This window comes from Mauremys reevesii, linkage group 7 (genome assembly GCF_016161935.1).
Source record: "Mauremys reevesii isolate NIE-2019 linkage group 7, ASM1616193v1, whole genome shotgun sequence".
NCBI lineage: Eukaryota > Metazoa > Chordata > Testudines > Geoemydidae > Mauremys > Mauremys reevesii.
In genome coordinates, this window is record NC_052629.1 from 38,685,991 (window position 1) to 38,707,049 (window position 21,059).

The following is a 21,059-nucleotide window of genomic DNA, read 5'->3' on the forward strand; positions in this document are numbered from 1 at the left end:
TTGGAGGAAGCCCACATCGCATCTAGATGCGGTATTTGCCTCTCCTTTCCTGCCCATAATTGGGAGAACCAGACTCTCCACCTCAGGAAACATCATATGGAGGCTGCCATGGGATCAACATTAGATCCTGGCTGGGGAACTCCCACACCTTCCCCTCAGTACATCAGCCTGAACAGACAAAGAGTGCCCCCCCCGGCCATAAAACCCCCATCAGACTCTGCCAGTACCAGTGCTAAGGACCCCATCCCAGAAATAGACTACTATCGCAGATGTTCTCTCCTATTTTAAAAAATCCATTAATTTTAAGCACATTAAATTCATATAAACTTACTTATCTTGCAGTGTACAGTCTCTTCTCCAAGCGATTTACCTGAGATCAGGGCCGTACAGATGGGAGGGAGCCTTGCTTCCTTCCTCCCCCCCTTTTTCCCAATGGTTAAAGTCTCAATTTTCCCCTCTATTCAAATAGTAGAAGATGCCATTTTTATCAATAGCTCTGTGAGAATGCCCAGTTCGGTTATTTCTAAACAATGATTTGTTCATTTTAAAACATTTTCTTATCTAGTAAATTATAATTAGTTACAGTACCACCAATTATTGGTTTTTCTTTCAACTCTGAATTCACAAGAGCTTTGAAATTCTCATCTGCACTAATGCTTAAATCATATACTGAAAACCTTACATCTACGGCTAGTATGGAACACTAGAACAATGAGAATTCACTGCTCTAAAAAGTGACATCACTTTCCTCTACCATATACATGCAGTTCTTAGGGTTCAAAATGTTAGCTTCCTCTATATAGGTTGTAAAACTAAAAAAAACCTGTCTGGAAGGATTCCATCACCATGACTTTGAATATGTCATCTCATTCACCCAAAATTGATGTGTATAGTTTATATATAAACATTGTAGCGATGGCAGGCTTCTATGGAGCTCTAAACTCCTCTACTAGTTGCCTGAAATTAAACAAAAAGTAACGTAGGATCAAATTCTTATTCTGTCCTTTTGACAGAATTCCTTTAGAATTTGCCCAAGTATGGACCTCAGACACAGCTGACAACGTTTTGTAGATCACAATGTATAAATTTTACTCGGTAACTCCTTTTTCTGGTTTCCTCTTATTTCACTCTGGTACTGGAGTATTCTTCACTTAATTTCCATTTATTAAAACTTGGACATGTTCTGTATCTTTGTTCCAAGCTTTATCATACATTAACTGCATATTTTGAGCAATAGAGGTCAAAACAGCAGTGACTATTTACCTCCTCAAGAAGTTTGCAAGGGCAGATTGTGATAAGCACAATATCTCAAGGGGAGATACTGGGATCCAGGATCCCCCTCCATATTTCCTGTCTAAAACTGACTTTAGGTTTGATAGCTATACTTCATTGATTTAAAACTTAGTATACAAGATAACCACAAGAACTTTTAAATAATGCAGTTGTAAACCCTTGAAAAATTAAGTTTCATTGTCCTGTTTCATCTACAGTGGTTTTAAGATTCTGAACTACAGTATCATCAGGTATCTTAATTTAGAAAACTAACTTATCTATTTCAATTGATGAGTACTAGAGACAGTGTTAGCAAGAAGATTGTAGTGAAGTCACATTTCCTTAAGATCTTGATCCTGTAAACACTTAAATATGTGACAATTATTTTGGTGAATGGGTCCTCATGCATATAAATTGTTACAGGATTGGTACTTTAATTGTGGTGATTTCTTTCCAAAAAGGGGAAGATGCAGAAAGTTATCAAATATGGAAGTTAAACCATTTTAACCTCAAAAGACATGTTCTCCATGCCACAAGTCTGAAAGTTATACATGACAGACCTGACTTTTGACTGGGTATGAAAACTACTTTTACAATATAATGTCAAAACTTTACAGTAGCACTGTTTACATTCTTTATGGCCACTAAACAGTTTTTAGAGCCACAGTTCACTTTTCATCCTCAGTTATGTGAGCAGAATGTCAAAGACAGACTCAAAAGCAAATACAGTACAAAGGAGGGAAGCATTCACACAGTTTCCTGATTAAAAAGAAAGATACCCTAGTTTATATATAGTGTTTTTTCACTTCTGTTTGACAGGATAGCCAGCAAATAAGTTCACTTGGTAAGGAAAAGAAATACTAAGTTCAAAAGAACCACAGAGGTAACAGCTGGTGGCAAGCACATTAAGAAGTTAGCTGTATTTGCATCAAGCTACTGAAGTATTAATTTAATCATTTTATGGCAAAGTTAATAAACATGGCATTTCTTCAGACTGCTCTATTTTCATACAAATGCACAGAATGTAAAGCAGTATAGAATTTGGCTTAGCCAATCTTCCCAAAAAGCTTTTTACTAAATTAACTCCCCTTACCCTAAAACAAAGGAAATATTTTACTGATAGACTCCAGGAAGTAATTTTACAACTAGGGGACTCATCTTGAAATATCTGAACTTGAATTATTGAAACAGTCTATAAAACATACAATGGCATTTTATTCGTTCAGTGGCAGTCAAATATAGGTTTTAATTCTGTTATTTCTTTCCACACTACTTGACATGAACACAAGTTTTTAGCTATAGTAATCTTTTGGGTACAATGTAGCTACAAAGTAACTTTCCTTTAGAAAAAAGTACTGAGTGCAGCACCTGTATTTTCTACTAGGCAGATAATCACTATGTCAGTCCTACTGTGTATTTGAGAAATAAAGAAACTTAATTCTGCAGTGACATACTTTCATTAAAGCTAACAACTCCTGTTTTGGATGAAAAAATCACTGTTGTGGAATTTCTTTACCCTTATCTATCTGATGCTGGTACTTTTACTATGCATGTATCTGACACCTTTACTTGGCAAAACAGGAAAAGAAGGTGGAAACATTATCGATCACAGCTTCGCCTAGTAGTCTCAGATAGAAATTAGTTAATTTGCTTCCACTCCACCTCTGCTGAAGTCTTAAAACACCTCTCATTCTGGGTCAACTTCTTTCCTTTCAATCTCTGTTGAGTGCAGGATTTGGCCCATCGGCTATTGCATTTTTTCTATGCCACCCTGTCCCCAAAGTTGCTACTTTGTATCTATCTCATCACACACACACCCCTCCAAGATCCACTTCAGTGACAAGATAGAGGGTATATACAGGACCTTGGTTAAAATTCTGTCCTATTGAACAATGCTGGGCAGATTTCCCTAGCTCCGATAGTCACCCCCTTTCTGGACACTAGTACATCAGGGTTGCAAAACACTCTTCACTGCATTACGAGAGCTGGGTCTGATATGAAGTTGTCCCCCCACTCCCTCCTCTAATCCAAATCCTGGGCTTTTCTTTTCGACAATGCTTTGCATCTATCTGTGTAAGTGGGGATGAATATGCAGTTAACTGAATTTATGGTTCATCTGTCCCATATGTGTAATGGGAAGCAAATTTTAACCACCACCAGCAGCTGAAGTTTTGAAAGACTTTAAATCTTCCCTATCAGGGCATGTTCATAATAAGGCACTCTCTGGCATATAAAGTTGTGCTTTAAAAAAAGAACCCAGTCTCATGTACACACACCCCTTCCTAATCCCTATCCCACCCCCAAAAAGAGTTCTACAACTCTAAATACCACACACAAAAGGTTTAAATTCAGCTCTGGGGTAACTCCATTGATTTTAGTAGAGTAATGGCCTGTTTGCAGTAAATATGACCCTACCTACTTAATTTTTGGTACATTCTTACAGTAAGCCTTTTTGTTCTTATGGATTTTTATTGATGTTGTAATGTACAACTGTCTTAAACAGCATGTTGTTCTTAATCACTGTATGCACTACACTTTGTGGATATGGTAAGTTACATTTCATGCACTTGGCACCATGATTCCTTTTCTGCCATTAATGCCTTTTCAACAGAATCTCATTTGCATCTGAATGTCAGTCACGTATTCTGTAGTTTCAGATTAAAGATTATTCACTAAGGAATTTGTTGTTTTACTTAAAGATAGTTTTCCAGTAGAACACAAGTATTTGAAAATAATTTAATATATTATCTTCATACAGTTCTGAGTACAATTGTCACTTTAATTTCATACTTAATGAAAATGTACATACAGTTCATGAGACAGAAATAGCCTTAAGACATGAGTATTTAACATACATATGTAGTGTTTAAAATGAGGCAAACACCATGAAATATACATGTTGGAGCCTGCTTTGTACCACACCCAAAATTCAGTGACATGACTAAGACAGAACTTATCTTTACTCCAATTACAAATAAGCGGATAATGTGACAATTCATAGCCTCAAACCATCCAGTTTATGCTTCCTTTCTCTTGATGATCAGAGGCCCAACATTGTCCCCAGTTTCATCATTGTGCTTTGTGTGAGAACCGTCGCACAGTGGAAACTGAAAAAGAAAAGTACAGTATTAAAGAATGGGCGCATTTAAAACTAAGTGAGAAGGAAATATAATCTGTAAATTATGAAAATGGCTTCACATGGTAAAGATACATTTACAATGCAAGTGATACCTCAAATGTGTTATCGCAAGAACTTAAATTAATATTTGTTAGACATGTTTAAGTGTTCATTATTACCTGTGAGTGTAATGTACAGGAGCACTATAACTAGGGAAAGAACCCCAACTCACAATGCACTTTGGAGCTCCAATCTCAGACCCTAGTCAGAAACAAGCAGTCTATGCTGGCCTCAAAACTTCCTTTTCAGCTCCCCCACATCACTCCCTATTCCATAGGGAGGGATATGGAGTGCAGTGAAGATTACCAAAGGTTTGCACAAGAGTCTCAGTTTCTGGATCCTCTCCTTTAAGGAAGGAAAGTAGGTCCTTGCCTACACTAGAACAAGTTTGTCAGTATCACTACCAGCAAACCCTCCTAGTGGGGAGACAGCTTATACTGACAGAAGTTCTTTTGCCAGTATAGCTAGTCAGTTCTCCAAATGACCTAAGCCACACCGGTCCCCTCCCCCACCCCAAAAAAGTCCTTTTGTTGGTATAACTGCATCTACACTAGGGTTTTGCTACTGTAGAGTGTTTGGTTGTTTAAGAGATTACTGACATTGCTAGGGTGCCCAGATAACAAGTGTGAAAAATCACATGGGGGGGGGGTAATTGGCACCTACATAAGAGAGCCCCAAATATTGAGACTGTCCTTATAAAAATCAGGAGATCTGGACATTGCTATACTGGCAACAGTTTCTAGTGTAGATCTGGTAAAAACCTTTAGATCCCCACTTCTGTAAGTGGCCATCTTTAAATTCTTTCTTGCTATATCGGGGAAATAAGACACACTCCACCTAAAGTAAAACCCACAGCAGAACTCTGTTAGCTAGGTGTAGCAACTTGGCTGTTTAACCACCTCCCAACAGCTGTCTTGTGCCCGAGCAAATATCCATCAAAGTCAAGGGAAGTTAGGCCAGATCCTCTTTAACTGCTCCGATGGTTTGTAGACACTGTTAAACAGTTGATAAGGAGATAGTTGCAGAATGACAATAACCAATGCTGCAAGTGGCAAATGGTTAGTTTACTTGGAAACTAAAGACTAATATTCCTGCATCATAAAATTCTTTACCACCAAATCAGTCACTGACTGACTTGACTAATACTCAGCAAAACTTCAAGGCAACCAGAGTGTTTGATTAAATGCTGATTAATTCCCCCAAAGCTATTGGTGAAATGAAAAAACAAATTTAAATCTAACACTATGGTATGTCTTATGTAAGAATAATTCCTGCCTCACCCCTCACTCAACCAGAAGGATTAAAAACCTAGATTTAACAGCACAACATGGGTGGGGAGGGGGAGAGACACGACTCCAAATCTGTATTTTATCATTCCTCTTTTTTAAATCATAACCAAGGAAGTATCTGCAAGTTACACAAGACACTTTTGGCAGAATAATGTTCTTAGAAGTTAGATGCTCCCCCACACCCACAACCTGTGTTCTGGTCATTATTTGAGAGGGCTGGCATTTTTCAGAATCAGGAAAATAAGCTTGCTTTGTGATTGGTTATTCTTAGAATTTCAGCCCTGATAATATGGCTATCCCTTTAATCCAGACATTCAGTAAGGTTCCCCTTAGACAAATGTTACCAACACTGATTTAGACTGGACTTCCCTGTTCCACACTTTAAAGTTGTTTCAACAAGATTATGTTATAAGAAGCACTGGTGTTTGAGGGCATCCTGATTAACTTGTTTCTGGACACATGAAAGAGTTGCTTTTAGTTTTAAGTGTTATCAGTGTAAAGGCTCTGACTTAAGGGGGCAGGGGAGGGGGAGAGTGTTTCCCCACCGTAGCTGCTATCAGTAGGAGGCCCAGTTTGAACCAGGTACTGGCAGCCATTGACATTTTGGCTAACATATCCTTTAGACTTGCATTAGTTAAGACGGTGGTGAAGACACCAGCAGCCAGCCAGCACCAGTGCTCAGAAAGTTATACCACCGATCAAACTGCACCAGTGACAGGGTATTTTAAAGGGGGGGGGGGGGGAAAAAGAGAGGCTAATGTAAACATCCTCTTAGTAAACCACAAGGATATTTAAGCACTTAAACATTATACTATAAATATCACAGCAACATGACATACTAACTTAAATATATCTGTCACCGACATGTACAGCATAGGAATCCTTTCAACCATAAAGCTCGATTACAGTATATCCAGTTTAACATCCTTTAAGTTTTCCCTCACAGTTCTTTGGTAGTGAAGAGCAACTGCACTAAGAGACCCAAGAGAGAGGAAGAACAAAACACACACCCAAAAAATCCCCTCCTTTATTCTCTATCACCACTGATATTATGAAATACTGTAGACAGTAAACCCCTATACCACACAGCACTTGTCCTATGCCTTGTGAATTAAGCAGACCATATTAGAGTTTTTAGGATCCAATGGATGGATTGGGGGGGGGGTGTGAAGTATTGTCCAGTGCTGAGATGCTCCTTCCCACTGAAATTGCTGCATTAACTATGAAGCTTGGGATGGCTCATGTGAGAGAGTTATCCACATGCACTACAAGTACAGCAGCAGAAGGGGGGTGGGGGGAGAAGAAATCTTGAATGGGGTGTGTGCACACAACAGCTAAGGAACTTCCACCCTTTAACTAATCTGAAGTCAGAAGCATCATCCACATCAGGAGAGGAATGCAAACAAAAAGTGTCTGATGTTTGTGGGGGCAGGCTGGCAAAGAGGAAAAAGTGAAAACAACGGAGGAAGGCAGAAGGTCAAAAAAACCATTTCAAGCTGTAATGATATAACACTAAATTCTAGAGTTAATACCAAACGATAGTTTAGTCCTTTTGGAGTTCTTAGTTTAAAAAAATAAAATTAAATACTTGAACAAAAAAAGTAGAAAATATTAGATTACCGGAAGAGTGTGTGCTATGCTATAAGTTATACTACATTTATTTACTGAATGAAAGTTGTATTTTCAGTTGAACCCAAATGAAGCCAATGCCAAACCCCTAATTACGTATTGTGACCTCATAGGGTTTGGCTTGGGTGGCAGGCTAACATTAGATGAGAAATCCTTGCACAACTTTCAGAGTAGCAGCCATGTTAGTCTGTATCCGCAAAAAGATCAGGAGTACTTGTGGCACCTTAGAGACTAACAAATTTATTTCAGCATACGCTTTCGTGAGCGACAGCTCACTTCTTCGGATGCATCCTTGCACAACTGGATACTTGCTGTTACTTTGCACCTTTCGGTCATGGAAAGGTACAAATAGCCTCAAATTAAAGAGCCAATGGGAACCCTTGCATGTGATCTAACCCAAGTGCAGAAAGTTCGTATGAAGTACACCTCTACCCCGATATAACGCGACCCGATATAACATGAATTCGGATATAACACAGTAAAGCAGCGCTCCGGGGGGGGGGGAGAAGAGAAGAGGGGGGCAGGGCAGCGCACTCTGGCAGATCAAAGTAAGTTCGATATAATGCAGTTTCCCCTATAACGCAGTAAGATTTTTTGGCTCCGGAGAACAGCATTATATTGGACTAGAGGTGTATGTGAAGAGATATGACCCCAAAATATTTTGGGGTCAAGAAAATCAATTATGAAGGATAAATATATTCCAATATACTCCACTGGTTATCTAATTTATCATCCACAAGAGCAATATAAATAAATCTGCCACCAATTACTAGTTGAGAAGATTTAGTATTTTATTATAGAGTGATTTATAACAGAGGATAATTTTTTAATTAAATCTTCTCTAATAGCATATCTGGGAGACCAGCTATATTTAAGGGGAAAACTGTGGAAGGCTGAAGTTGATTTAAGAAAATGTCTTTGGAGTCCTTTAAGGCCACCAAGAACTTCCCTTGTAATCCTAGTGGAGGATTCCCCCCACCCACCAGATTCTTCCAGGGGCACAAGTTCTCCGTGTTAAGGGCTTGGCTACACTTACAAATTTGCAGCGCTGCAGCAGGGTGTGAAAACACACCCTCTCCAGCGCTGCAAATTGCGGCGCTGCAAAGCGCCAGTGTGGTCAAAGCCCCAGCGCTGGGAGCGCGGCTCCCAGTGCTGTCCGTTATTCCCCACAGGGAGGTGGAGTACGGACAACACTGGGAGAGCTCTCTCCCAGCGCTGACGCTTTGACTACACTTAGCGCTTCAAAGCGCTGCCATGGCAGCGCTACCGCGGCAGCGCTTTGAAGTGCTAAGTGTAGCCACAGCGACTCTTAGTCGCTTGAGAGTTCAGGTTTCCCCTTCTCCTAGAAACTATTTCCACCCATCTTATTCCCTCCAAGTCTCCCTCTGCATAGCTGAGGGATACTATTCTGTATCTTGCCCCCTTTCCTGCATGCTTCACTGTGGAAAGTTACAGTCCCAGAATGATGGGATTGTAACAAGAGGGTAGGACCAGTTCTAGGAACTTCTCCGAATTCATTTTTAAAAACTAACTCCATTTCAACAGATGTATCTTTTTGACCTTGATCAAAGGAGAAGAAGGGGGGGGGGGGACAACATTAAATTGAAAATAAAATGAAAAAATACAGTTAAAATTCAAAACAACTTTAACACAACCTTTGATAAACATGTTTGCATTCAGATGTTAAGAATGCATTAGATACTCAGTGTAATTTGACATTGTAAAATTAGCCTGAATGAGGTATGTATCTATCCATATGAGGAAAAATAGCATGAAGTTTTCAAGCTGCACCAGAAACCCAAGAATTCCCTGCGTTATATAAAGCTGCTTTGAATTTTTTTCCTCCCCACAAACTTTAATATGCAGCCTGACTGTACCACAGATTATCTTTTTGCTAGGATGGAAGTGAAAGAACATTGAAGAATGAGTATGCTAACCAGGACACAGACTTCACATTCTCTAGCAAAATAATCAACACTTTAGATTGCAAAGAATTACTGAGTTGACTAACCGTAATGGGCTTTGGACTGTAGCACCATGATGCAAAGATAAGCTTTGCTGACAGATTTGTAGATGGCGATGTAAATAATGGCTTTTTTAAAACTGGGTCAAGACTTGAGGTGTCAGTAACAGAACTAGAAATAGACACAGATGGGTCTCACTCCCTCCCCCTGCCTGTGTTTTATGACCTTTCCTTTGTGTTATCTTGTGCTGGGGGCAGGACGACAAAATTGCCAGGCAGGAACAGTGCAACTTAAATCCCCTATCCCCAAAACTGTTTATCTACTAAAACAGAACTGGTAGATGGTCAAGATAGAGACCAGATGGTTTCAGAAGACTGTTAAAGGAACAACAGGCCCTTTACTTGTACAGCATTGCTTTTAATCTGGCTCAAATGGGCTGTGATTGGAAGTTGTTGACATTTAGTGGTTGTTCAGTGACCTTGGTTTTGTTATCTTAATACCACGCCCAGCTGGAGTGTCCACATCACAAAATCCACCAGCAAAGATGACAACTGTGATAACTACCCTCAGCAGAAAAGACAATTGAACAGGCAGGGAGACAACTATCCAGTGGCACTAGAAGTTGAGTCTATAGAACAGATTGTCCTTCTTGCTTTGTCCAAGTTTGGCACAAGTTGAGGTTTTGTAAAGATAGCCTTTTGCAAATCTTAAGTCCACAGAAATGTTCATGAACATAACCTTGTCCTATAGTGTTTGCAAGCATCAAAGCATCATGCTACTACAGCTTCATTTTCACTTGCTCATGACTCAAACTGCAGTAGCAAATTAGTCCAAGCCAAAATACATGCAAAAAAAACAAACAAAAACTACACACTCCTCAGGGAATTCTGCGCCAAAAAAAAATTAATTCTACAACCAAAAAATAAGATCCTGCACACAATATTTTAAAATTCTGCATATTTTACTTGTCAGAACACCACAATATAATCACACCAGTTTCAATTATTTTTGGTCATTTATTTCAAAATACTTGTCAGCAAGTATGTCTGTAACAATACAGACAACAAAAAAGATTCAGGAAATGTTTTGACAAATAGATTCCTTAGTAGGTATATTAATACCGAACTGAGTAATAATTCATTTACACAATACAGAACTGTATTTTCCACATCCCTGAGAAGCAGTGCAAAGGCCAGAGGGGAGTCAGGGGTAAGGGAGGAGCTGAAGGAGAGGGAAGTAAATATCTGGGAAGGAGCCTGGGTGTGAACTTGCTGGGTATGGGTGGGAAAAGTATGGAACAAAGTTTTTGGTTTTGTTTGTTTGGGGGGAGGGGGGCGTGAAGAACAAGGAGGGATTGTTCAGGAGCTTCCCCCATGCAGACCCGGGCTGACCCCTAGCCTCTCCCACTCAGTCTGGCACATCTGCCCGTCCCCATGTGGCTCTGCACCTCCCTCCCACTGTGGCTCCACCCATTCAGGCCCTGTCCCAGTCTGTCCTCCCCTACTAGCCCATATGAGCCCGTCTGACCCTCCAGAAGATTTGATTCAATGCGTGGATTCTCTGTCTGTGTAGACTTCAGTGTGATAGCTATTTGACAGAAAATTGGGGCACTAGCTGTAGAATACCCCTCATGCTTCCTTCCCAGATTAATCACTTTCACTGCCATTCAATAATGGTTTGATGGTCTACAACTTGATTTTGGTGGTTTTACCCTGGTTCCTTGTTAGCCACTCATTATGGATTTTAAACTGTAGGAGAACCAGTAGCACAGTGAGCCAAATCAGATACTTCCTTAGTCTTTATATTCCCCAGCATGCTACATTAATAATGAAACTGCGTCTCTACACATTTCTAATTCCTCCCGCTCCCCACCTCCACTTCTTTCTCTAACACAAGGATGAATGAACTCCTTGAGCATAACACGCAATTAAAGAGCTATACGAATAGCTTGACCTCAACAAAAAAAGTCTGGAGTTCCCACTTATTCCAATGTTATCTACAGGAGATGCTGACAATAATTTAGGCCTACAGACAGATATCACTGATTCACAGACAGTGGTATTGTCAGCTAGTAAGTGTTGGGTTCCTGTGCTAGTAGAGTGATTACTAGATCCTGCCAGCTATGAGGATCTCTAGAATTACATGGTCATTTTGCAGAATCAATGGCTTGAACACCCTCCTTTATTATTAAAGCCATTTATGCAGTATACAAGAAAATCTGAAGCTTTACAACTGCATGCGTTTTACATTTTAGTTTTGTAGATTACATAATTGCTACATTTCACTCCTATAGTAGATTCTTCAAAATTAATAAGCTTGTTATCTTCAACAGATCAAGTATCAAATAATACAACTGAGAAGAGCTTAAGAGGATTCTTGCACATTGTAAATATTTGTTAATTTTTTCCCCTCTCACCTTCTTAGATCTCCAGCAACGACAATACACAGCTTTGTCTCCCAGATCTTCCATATCAAATGCATGGACTACCTTTGGGTTATCTTTCTGTATATGGAGATTTACCATTGCCTTGCAGCATTTGTCTTTAGAGAGGAATCTTGTGTATGCTAGATATCCAACAGCAGCTGCTCCTGCAGCTAATGAGATTGCAGCAACCCATTCAACTAGAGCAAGAGATAAAAAAGAAAGATTGAATGAAATATTCCATTTAAGGTTTTGCCAATTTAGCTCCCAGAGTCATATTTGTGCTTAGAGGACAGTTCTACTACTTTGATACAGTGTTTTGAAAATAAAATCCCTTTCTTCCCACATCCATCCAATTACTTTGTCCCTTTCTATTAAACAGGAGAAGCCTATGGGACAATTGAACTAATATGGCTTTGCATTTATTTTTTGCTCACGCATCTTTATCACTGATGATGGCAACACAGCTCTACAAACAAAATCAGCCAAATTTTGTTCATAACTGGTTTACAGTATTCCCTTAAATACATTTCATTAAAGATAGTGAATGCTAGGCACTGGGCACAAGAGGAACTGATTTTACATTATAAATATAAAATTGTGATACTTTTAATTTACTTTTTTAAAGGGAACCGAAATAAAGCTAAAAGATTAAATTCCCATATAAACATTACTAGTCTGAACCTGCATTTTTTCACAGGGTGTAAAGAAAAAAACAAAAACCAAACAAACAAGTTCTACCTGTCTTATCTGTACTAAAGTCTTGTTTTGAGTTTCTCAAATATACTGTTTATATAAACAAATGTTTTTTCTCCCCATTTCACACTTTTCTGTTATCTTATGCTCATCTCTGCATCTCTACATCTTTGCACTCTTCTTTGTCTCACTTGATATCATTTTCCTTCTCTGCAATTAATCCACTTTTTTTTTTTAAAGCCCCATTTTCAGGTTTTCCCCTTGTGTCTTCCACTTGAAAGTACCCTGAATTTCTGCCCAACTGTCACAGAATTCTCCTGCCTGGTTGCCATAACACCCAGCTCTAGAAATGGCAGGAGTTACTCCCTCCACACAAAGTCGGCAGCAGGACAATTTGAGGGATCAGTCCCACTCAGATGTTCTCCTACTGAGTAAGTAAACACTGTCTGACTCAATTGCTGATCCATAAATCAGATGGGCATCTGAGATCTACAAGGTTCTTTCCACAGATTTTAAAGACACTCATGTGGCTATGCTATAACCACCAAAGCCATCTCAGACTAAGAATTTCAGCCTTGGTTAGCCTGCATTGTTTATGGTTTAGAAGAGATGTCAATAACGTGATACAGTAGGAGACCCTCATTCTAATCCTAGAGAATAAAACATGCTAACACTTAACATATTCCTGACATCCCTACCTCTATTATGGGACTTTTACTTACCCTCTTCCTAGTGCTCTTGCCATGAGTCCAGTTCCTCTTGCACCATTTGCTTTGGACAGCCTGCTCTCTCTCTTTTCCTACCCACTCCTGTGAAGGCTACATGTCCTTTGCTTCTGCAGTATCTGGTCCCAGTTTAAAGGAGCAGCAGCTAAGAAACAGCTCTGCACTTCCCCGGGGTGGGAGAGGGGGAAGGAATGGGGGAGGAGGAGAGAGCTTGTACAAGGACAACTTTTCTTCTTTAAAAAAAGCTCTCCTGCAGGCATAATTAAGTCATCCCTAATGAGCAGCCACAGCTATGCTGGCAGGAGAGCATCTCCCACCAGCACATGGCTGTCCACACTGGTGCTTTTGTCAGTTGGGGGTGCTTTTGTTTTTGCTTAAAAAAAAAGCCCACCAACACAGACCCCTGAGCAAGAAAAGTTTTACCGAAAAAAACATGCTAGTGTAATCAAACCCATATTTGCCCTCAAGAGCCACATTGGACATTCCTGAAGTAGATTATGACCTCATGTTAATATCATTAACTGTACTTTTTCCACACTCACATGGCATCCCACACAATGGTCATAGATTGGTTTGACTATGCACAATTAAGTGTAATTGCTTATTATACTCATTACTACAAAGAACAAAATCAAGAATAGATTCTGCAACTTGTCACTTATCTTCATCACAGATGAATTTTTCAGCTACATCCTATGAACAAGAGCTGTATCCAACAAGTTTCTAACTAATTAAGGCTTCTAATCTCAATCACATTTAGCACTATTCACCTTTCCAAATTAAAGGAATTTAGTCTCATACTCCACCCACCCAAAGCCATTCTCCATACCTCCCTCCACATAAAAAATAATTAGTTTTAAATGCTAACCAAAAATGCTTAAACTCCCATGAACTTCACCACTTTATTCTTAGAATCATTATACTAGTTCTCATCACCACTAATACCTACTAGTTTGTTTTCATGGGTATTTGCAGAGGGGAAGAAACAAATTGAGTAGACAGATTTATTCATTTTAAGAGTTTGCACCAACCTACTTAACAGATCCTATGCTAGATGTATGAAGGTTGAACAAGAACAAAGCTTACTTGTGAAAGCTACTTTAAGAAACAAGTCAGACTACTGAAAGAAAAGTTTTTAATTTAACTGTATTACATAGAAGACTCAACCAGGATTACAAAGACCAGAAAAAACACAAGAACACTGCATCACATTTAATTTTAAATGCCTGTAGACACCTATGTTATTATTTAAAAAAACTGTTCTAAATCACAGACTAGACTACGCAGTAGTTTAAGGATTTCCAAAAGCTTTTCATGTTAATCCCAAATTTTAGACCTATTATGTAACTGGTTTATATCTCTCAGTGAAGTACCTTCACTTGGCCGCTCATCAACACTACCCAGTCACATGATCCCCTATGGCCAAGGTTATACAAGAATTATATTTTACTACAGCTTTACTACTGAGTTATTCACTTTTGGGAAGGTTCTTGTTATTTTGCAGTATGAGTCAACAACCCACAATAGTAAGCACTGGTTACTGACTAAGTCTGTAGCTATAAGAAAGTTCCCTCATCTTTTTGCTGAGTTACTCTAGAACAGTGGCTCTCAAATTTTTGTACTGGTGACCCCTTTCACATAACAAGCCTCTGAGTGCAACCCCCACTTATAAATTAAAAAAAACTTTTAAAATATATTTACCACCATTATAAATGCTGGATGCAAAGCGGGGTTTGGGGTGGAGGTTGACAGCTCGTGACCCCCCCCCCCCCCGTGTAATAATAACCTCACAACCCCCTGAGGGGTCCTAACCTCCAGTTTGAGAATCCCTGCTCTAGAATATGACACTAGGTAGGTAATAACATTGTGAGGTTAATGGCCACTAATAGAAATGCTGCTCTTAAATCCTACAAGCTAGAGAAATGCCAACAGCATTTTTAATGTAAAATTAAAATTTAAAAACTAGGCAGTCTGGGATTTTCTAGAGAAGATCAATCAGCCACTAGTTTCTTAGTCTTCAGCAGAGAAGCCAAGCATCCACTACAAGGAACATGGTCAGAGGAAGAAAAAAAAAAAAAGTACTCAAAGGATTCTTTAGTAAGAGAACTCCCACCAAAGGGCTGCTCAGAAGCAAAAGCAGGTGTGCAAGAGAGGAGTTTGCTATGCTTGCATAGCACCTACGACCATGAATGACCAATCCTGGGGTTTCTAGATACTATTAAAAAAAAAAACACACAAATACCAGATCTCAGTGGATGTAACCATTTTGCTGGATTAATGATTTACTACTAGTAGTTATCAGAAGCTTGGGGGATAAACTCTTGCACGAAGGTGTCAGCCGCACAAGAGAGCCTGTGAAGGTCACTGCATTTCCCAGGGGAGCCCCATCCGCTGCAAAGCAATCAAGACCCTTTTGCAAATGGGTCCCTTTCCTATGGATCAGTCAGCGCTTCCTCTGCATCGTGATACTGCACCACGACACAGCCACCCAGCTATTGCACGGCTATTACAATGACCTGCAAGATAGAGGGATAAGAGATTCTAGCTAGGCTCCTCCTGAAAAACAGGGGTGGATTGCTGGAACAGCAGCCTTCCGCGTTCGGACACGCTCCTTGCCCCAGCAGGAAGGGCCCCAAGGTGGAGGGGGGATGAGCAGAGCAATTGGAAGTGAAGCCGGCGAGCAGACACGAGCCAACCCAGCGGCGCGCACCATCCCGCTGCTCCCCTGCCCGCAGGCGCGCGCCCGCCTGCTCGCCTACCCCGCACGGAGGAGTTCGATCCGAGCCCCATTGCTCCCGCTCCTCGCCACCGGCCTCCCGAACGCCTAGAGGGCACGACGGCTGCTCAGACGCAATTGCGCGTGCGTACAGGAGCTCACACGAGAGCAGCGGCGGGCCTTGCTCTTAAAGGGGCCGTGCTGCTGGGTCGCGGAGGAAGGCGCGCGAGATGCGCAGGTCAACCCCGCGAGGTAACGGGATCCTACTGCTTCTCGCCTGCGCATGGACACTGAAGCGGGCTCCCGTGCCCGCGCCTGCAAACACCAGGATTTTAGGCAGAGGGCCCTGCACCCCTGCCCTGCAAGCACGAGGGACCTGAGGCCTCCGTGGGCTCTTGTGCAGCCTCCCTACCCAAGTGCTCTGTTAGCATGAGCCAGGAGTCTGGAAAGCATGAGACTAAAGTAACACGTTGGTTCATTGTATGAGGCTTTTGCTGTTTAGGGGGTCCCATTTTCAGACTTTTCTCCACCACCTAGAAACTGAAAATTACATCTGAGATTCTCACCTGACTCCAGGAGCTGCGGCTTTAAGGAAAACACCAAACACTCTGAGACTTGCAATAAAATCCCATGAGTTTTAGCAACACTGCTTGTAAGAAGTGGGACAAGGGTTGTCCTTGCACCTAGATGGGTCCCCTGGGAACATTATCCCTACACAATCATGATGTGTCAGCCACAGATCAAGAGAGAGACTCTTGCATTCATACAAGTCCCCTCCCAAATACACCTCTACCCTGATATAACGTGACCTGATATAACACAAATTCCAATATAATGTGGTAAAGCAGCACTCCGGGGGGTGGGGCTGCACACTCCGGAGGATCAAAGAAAGTTCCATATAACGCGGTTTCACCTATAATGCAGTAAGACTTTTTGGCTCCCGAGGACAGCATTATATCGGGGTAGAGGTGTACTGAGATGGGCTGTAACATCTATGAAGGCCCCTTGCAAACGTCCTGGGTGGGTGGGAAGCACAGATTCATAAGGAGCTCCTATAAAGAAAAAATGCAATGGTGTGGCCTTGCAATTAATGGGTATTATCAATAATAATGATAATAATACTTAGCACTGCAGTAAGTGCTGGACAAACATTAACTAATCATCCCACATCCACCATTGTAAAATGTAGCATTGAATTTTCACTTGTCATTGGATATTTTCTGTAACAATTTTGTATTCATTGTATTGTGGCAGTAGAGTTCTATTTGAAAAGTGGCATCTGTGGAATAATTCCCATATCAAATGCCTTCAGTTTACAAGTTTAAAAAGTTTTTTTCTACTTGCTAGTTGTGCAAATTCAGCTTGGGATCTGAGAATCAAGCAGATTCATTCTTTCTCACACATCATCATCAGTAATAGGGATCTGTAAGCCAAATTAGCCATTTGTGCAATCCAGAGTCTTCAAACTATGCTACAGTGATGTTTATGTAACCTCTTTGTTGTCAATGGGTTTGCACAAGTGTAACTGATTGAAACTAAGTAAAGAAGTCTATTGATGATGCATAAAAAGAAAGAGAATACATCTTAGTCTCTCTTAGCTGCGGTGGCTCTGCAAGGCTAACAGGAGTAAAACATTAAAAACGTACTTTTTCAACTAAAGCAATCAGATAATACTGAGTGGGGAGCAGATCTGTTTAGAAAAATGGTGACAGTTGTACAGTCACCTTTCCAGTGTTACCAACTCACAATTTTGTCATGTATCTCACTATATTTAAATCCCCATTCCTAGAGTTACATTATTAACTGAGAATTTCAGCTTTGAATTTTTTTAAAAAGCACATTTCTCGATCTCAGGGTTGCAGAAAAAACTTGTAAACAATACCACTAAAGGCTCAAAAACCAGAAAAATAAATAAATACCCAAAATATTTTATTTATAAAACCCCATGATTTGGCAGGACCTGTCTCATAATTTTAGAATGCTTGCATTTGGCAATACTGCTTTCCAGAGTACAACCACACTTTAGGGAAACAAATAAACTGTAACTACCCTTCTGCTGACTGTGTTCAAAGCAAACAACTTAAACAAGAGTTTTGCCTTGGAAGAGTGTCCAGATTCTACTTAGACTCTGCAGATTGGAATCTAAAGTTATGATCTAAAAATTGACAATGTACATTTGTAATGTAATAACTACACATTACCAAGCAAGCTGACTTTCCATGAGCCCTCTCCAAAATGTCGCAAAACACCTATATTCCGATATATAAATGTATAGAGGAATGAGACTGGCTGATGTACATATTACACTACCCTACTGTCTCTACTATTCCCGGATGTCAAGAACATCAGCAAATATTTGAGTGGTAAAACTGTAATAGTGATTTTAAGGCTATATACCCAAATGTCTTCAATCTACAAGTTTCTCTGCAGTTGTCTTGTGTGGTTAATGTTCATGTATACATAAGCTGTAAAACTCTGTGTAGACTCAAGTAACTATCATAAGTTTATTACATGCTGTGGATCAGCCACCACATGGAAGAAATATGATCAGTCCATCAAATGGTAGTATTTGTGATATAACCTTACTTTTCTCATTACTCGGAGTGATTCTGCGTGATTTTTAGAGAGTAAAATGCATTAAACCTGAACTGTCCTTGAGGTACAAGTGACCATCCAAAGAAGCATCTCCAGTATTATTCTTTCATTCAGTCCTGTCCAAAGAGAATAGGATGTGCAGAAAACTTCTCTCAGAAAGGGATTACTTAGTCAAAATGTTCACATTGAGAGAGGATTTTTAAAGCAACAAAGTCATATGCACTGAAGGACATTCTTTTCTTTTTGGAATGAGGCACTAACTGTCTTCCTCAGGAATGGATCCACAACCTTACTGTCATGGATAGTATAGACACTTTGGGCCCAAAAGGAGCCTCTCAAGGTCTTAGTTCACAGCCCCACTACTGTTCACCTAACAAAGTGAGGTGAGATCCATTTGGAAAAGAGGGAAGCTTGAACCCAGAGCAATCTTCTCAGGCACTTAGGGGCAAAAAGTTTCAATCCAATTAACAGAGCCACCTTAGATCAGGTAACCAGCTGTGGAAAAGGTGATTGTTACTCAAGAATAATTTTGTTTTTCTGTCACTGATAGTGATTTTAAATCTTATGTATGTTTGTTTGTTTTGTGAATTCTGACCAAAAAGCCAAGCACTAAAGACCTTCTTTTGAAGGAGTTTGTATTATGCTGATTGTCCAAAAGCAAGTCAAGAGTTTTGTTTTTTTTTATAAGAAGAGGCTTTTCTTCTTTTAAAGATTTTTTTTAAGATTATTTGGAACTGGGCTCTGCTACACTTAGAATTAAAAGGGGTTTACAACCCCTTTCTGTGCAAAAGGGGAAAGGGCAACTTAAACAGTTGATGGGTGTATATCAAAAAACACAGTGCACTTTCGCAGCAGATGCAGCAGTTCTAGCAACTTCTGGTCTAGAGGTTTACTAACTCTGCCTAACCTGCAGTACCTCTTATCAAGCTCAACTCCATTTTATCCATTCTGAGCTGCTGTAAGGGCAACCAAGGAGCTCACCTTGCTATATTTGAATGACGTACTACTGACAAAGGGGATTATGAGATGTAGGCCCACAAATAACACATCTATTGACAGGGGAAGACAAGCTATTTGTTGTGGCCTGGATGTTTTGATGATTCAAGACTATTGATTATGTTAAAACAGTCATGCTAGGTTGCCTCTGGAGTCTCTTCTGAAGAGTTTGATAGAACAGTTTTGCCCTGGGACTTGACATGCAATGCAATTCTATGTTCCTTATTATAGAGGTTTTGACTGCAATTCCATCATTAAGGTTGAGTTCTGTTTTGTGTTATATGGAAAATGCAACCTATCTTTCCCCAAACTGGCAGCACTTGCTCCATGAATAGAGAATGAATCTCCTGAGAATTTACAAGTAAATCTGATGGTTCAAACTAACTGGTAAGCATCTCAGCCTATTCTTTTTTCTGAATGATCTTACTAACAAAATAATGCAGACATTTTAAACTTTCCATTCAGGTAAAATTAACTGAAATATTTTGTATTGGCTATATTTGGTGAAATTTGGTTGTAATTAAGCAAGTTATTAACAATTGTATCTAATTGCTCTGGTAGTATAGGCTGTTGGTATTGCAGGTAATTTAAGGGGCCTTCATGGTGACATCACGGGTAACTCAACCAATCACCACTTCCTTTACAAACTGCTGCTATTGATTGTAATTGCGCAGTGGCACAGCAAAATTGCCAACTTCAGGTGCTCAAATGTTATGAGATTGTTTTAAAAACCATGAGATTTTAATTAATAAAACTTGGGTTTTTTTCTTTTCCTTATGTTTTTTTAGGAATTCAGAATATGTGAGTCACACTTCAAGCTTTTCTCTGCAATCCTGAAGCCTAGGAACTTATGGTACTTTTGTAAAGTAAGTTGAGATTCTCATGTAATCACTTGTGTCCATGAGCAGGGGCATCACAAAAAACACCAAATGTCAGGATACTTCATACTAAAATTGCAAGAGTTGGCAACACATCATGAGGGAGACTGGACATTTGTTATTGTGGGCCCTGACCAGAGAATACATGATGGAGGGGTGGCCAGGCCAAATCTGAGCAGCTCAGTGACTCTGTGTCAGCTTGTAATGCTTCTCACTCACATTTGGCCTGACTGCCCCATCATCACGAGAGGGGGTGGCCAGCCCAAATTTGAGAGGTGGTGTGATCCTGTGCACCTGCTCCCCCCCTAAAAAACAAACAAACAACCCTTCTGCAGGCCTTTCAGAACCCATGGGAATTGGTTAACCCCAGCCCCTGGGGAGAAGTGAAGCAGGAGGCTCCAGGAACCCCCAATCTTCAGAAATGGGGGAGGATTGGATCTGGACTTTTGGTGCTTCATAGGGAAGTAGAAACATGGGAGGAGGAGGAGGAGGATGGGGTCTGTGACTCCCAGAACTACCTGGCCCCTGCTAGGGATGTTGTTCTTCAGCCTGATCACCTCTCTGTGTAAGAGCTTGAGGCTGGGAGATCACAAGGGGAAGAGCTCAGAGCTGAGTTTGGGGCAATGTGGGGAAAGAGCACAGGGCTGGGTGTGGGGCAGCAGGAGGAGATTTAATATAAAGCTGGGTGTGGGGAAGTGG

The 21,059-nt window shown here is 40.3% G+C and overlaps 2 protein-coding genes across 4 annotated transcripts in view; one reads left to right on the top strand and one right to left on the bottom strand.

Moving 5' to 3' along the window:
* Positions 1–3,994: 3,994 nt before the first annotated feature.
* Positions 3,995–16,090, bottom strand: CISD1 (CDGSH iron sulfur domain 1). The gene is made up of 3 exons (XM_039482767.1): positions 15,935–16,090; positions 11,749–11,954; positions 3,995–4,379 (listed from the first exon to the last, which is right to left on the bottom strand). The coding sequence occupies exons 1-3, from the start codon at positions 15,963–15,965 to the stop codon at positions 4,290–4,292; spliced, it is 327 nt and encodes a 108-aa protein (XP_039338701.1). The 5' UTR covers positions 15,966–16,090; the 3' UTR covers positions 3,995–4,289.
* Positions 16,091–20,778: 4,688 nt separating this feature from the next.
* Positions 20,779–21,059, top strand: part of UBE2D1 (ubiquitin conjugating enzyme E2 D1) — a 40,448-nt gene continuing 40,167 nt past the window's right edge. Inside the window, exon 1 of one of the 3 annotated variants that reach the window (XM_039482766.1) lies at positions 20,779–20,820. The gene's annotated coding sequence lies outside the window, so the exon portion shown is untranslated. Of the gene's footprint in view, positions 20,926–21,059 lie in introns of all 3 variants that reach the window. The other 2 variants (XM_039482763.1, XM_039482765.1) reach the window with 2 other exon arrangements.

Excerpts from the sequence above, each read along its gene's own strand:
- CISD1 (XM_039482767.1), bottom strand. The coding sequence starts at position 15,965 with ATGGGGCTCGGATCGAACTCCTCCGTGCGGG. Across the intron at positions 11,955-15,934 it reads ATCGAACTCCTCCGTGCGGG|TTGAATGGGTTGCTGCAATC; the intron begins GTAGGCGAGCAG and ends CTCTTGCTCTAG. Across the intron at positions 4,380-11,748 it reads GTTGCTGGAGATCTAAGAAG|TTTCCACTGTGCGACGGTTC; the intron begins GTGAGAGGGGAA and ends TTTCTTTTTCAG.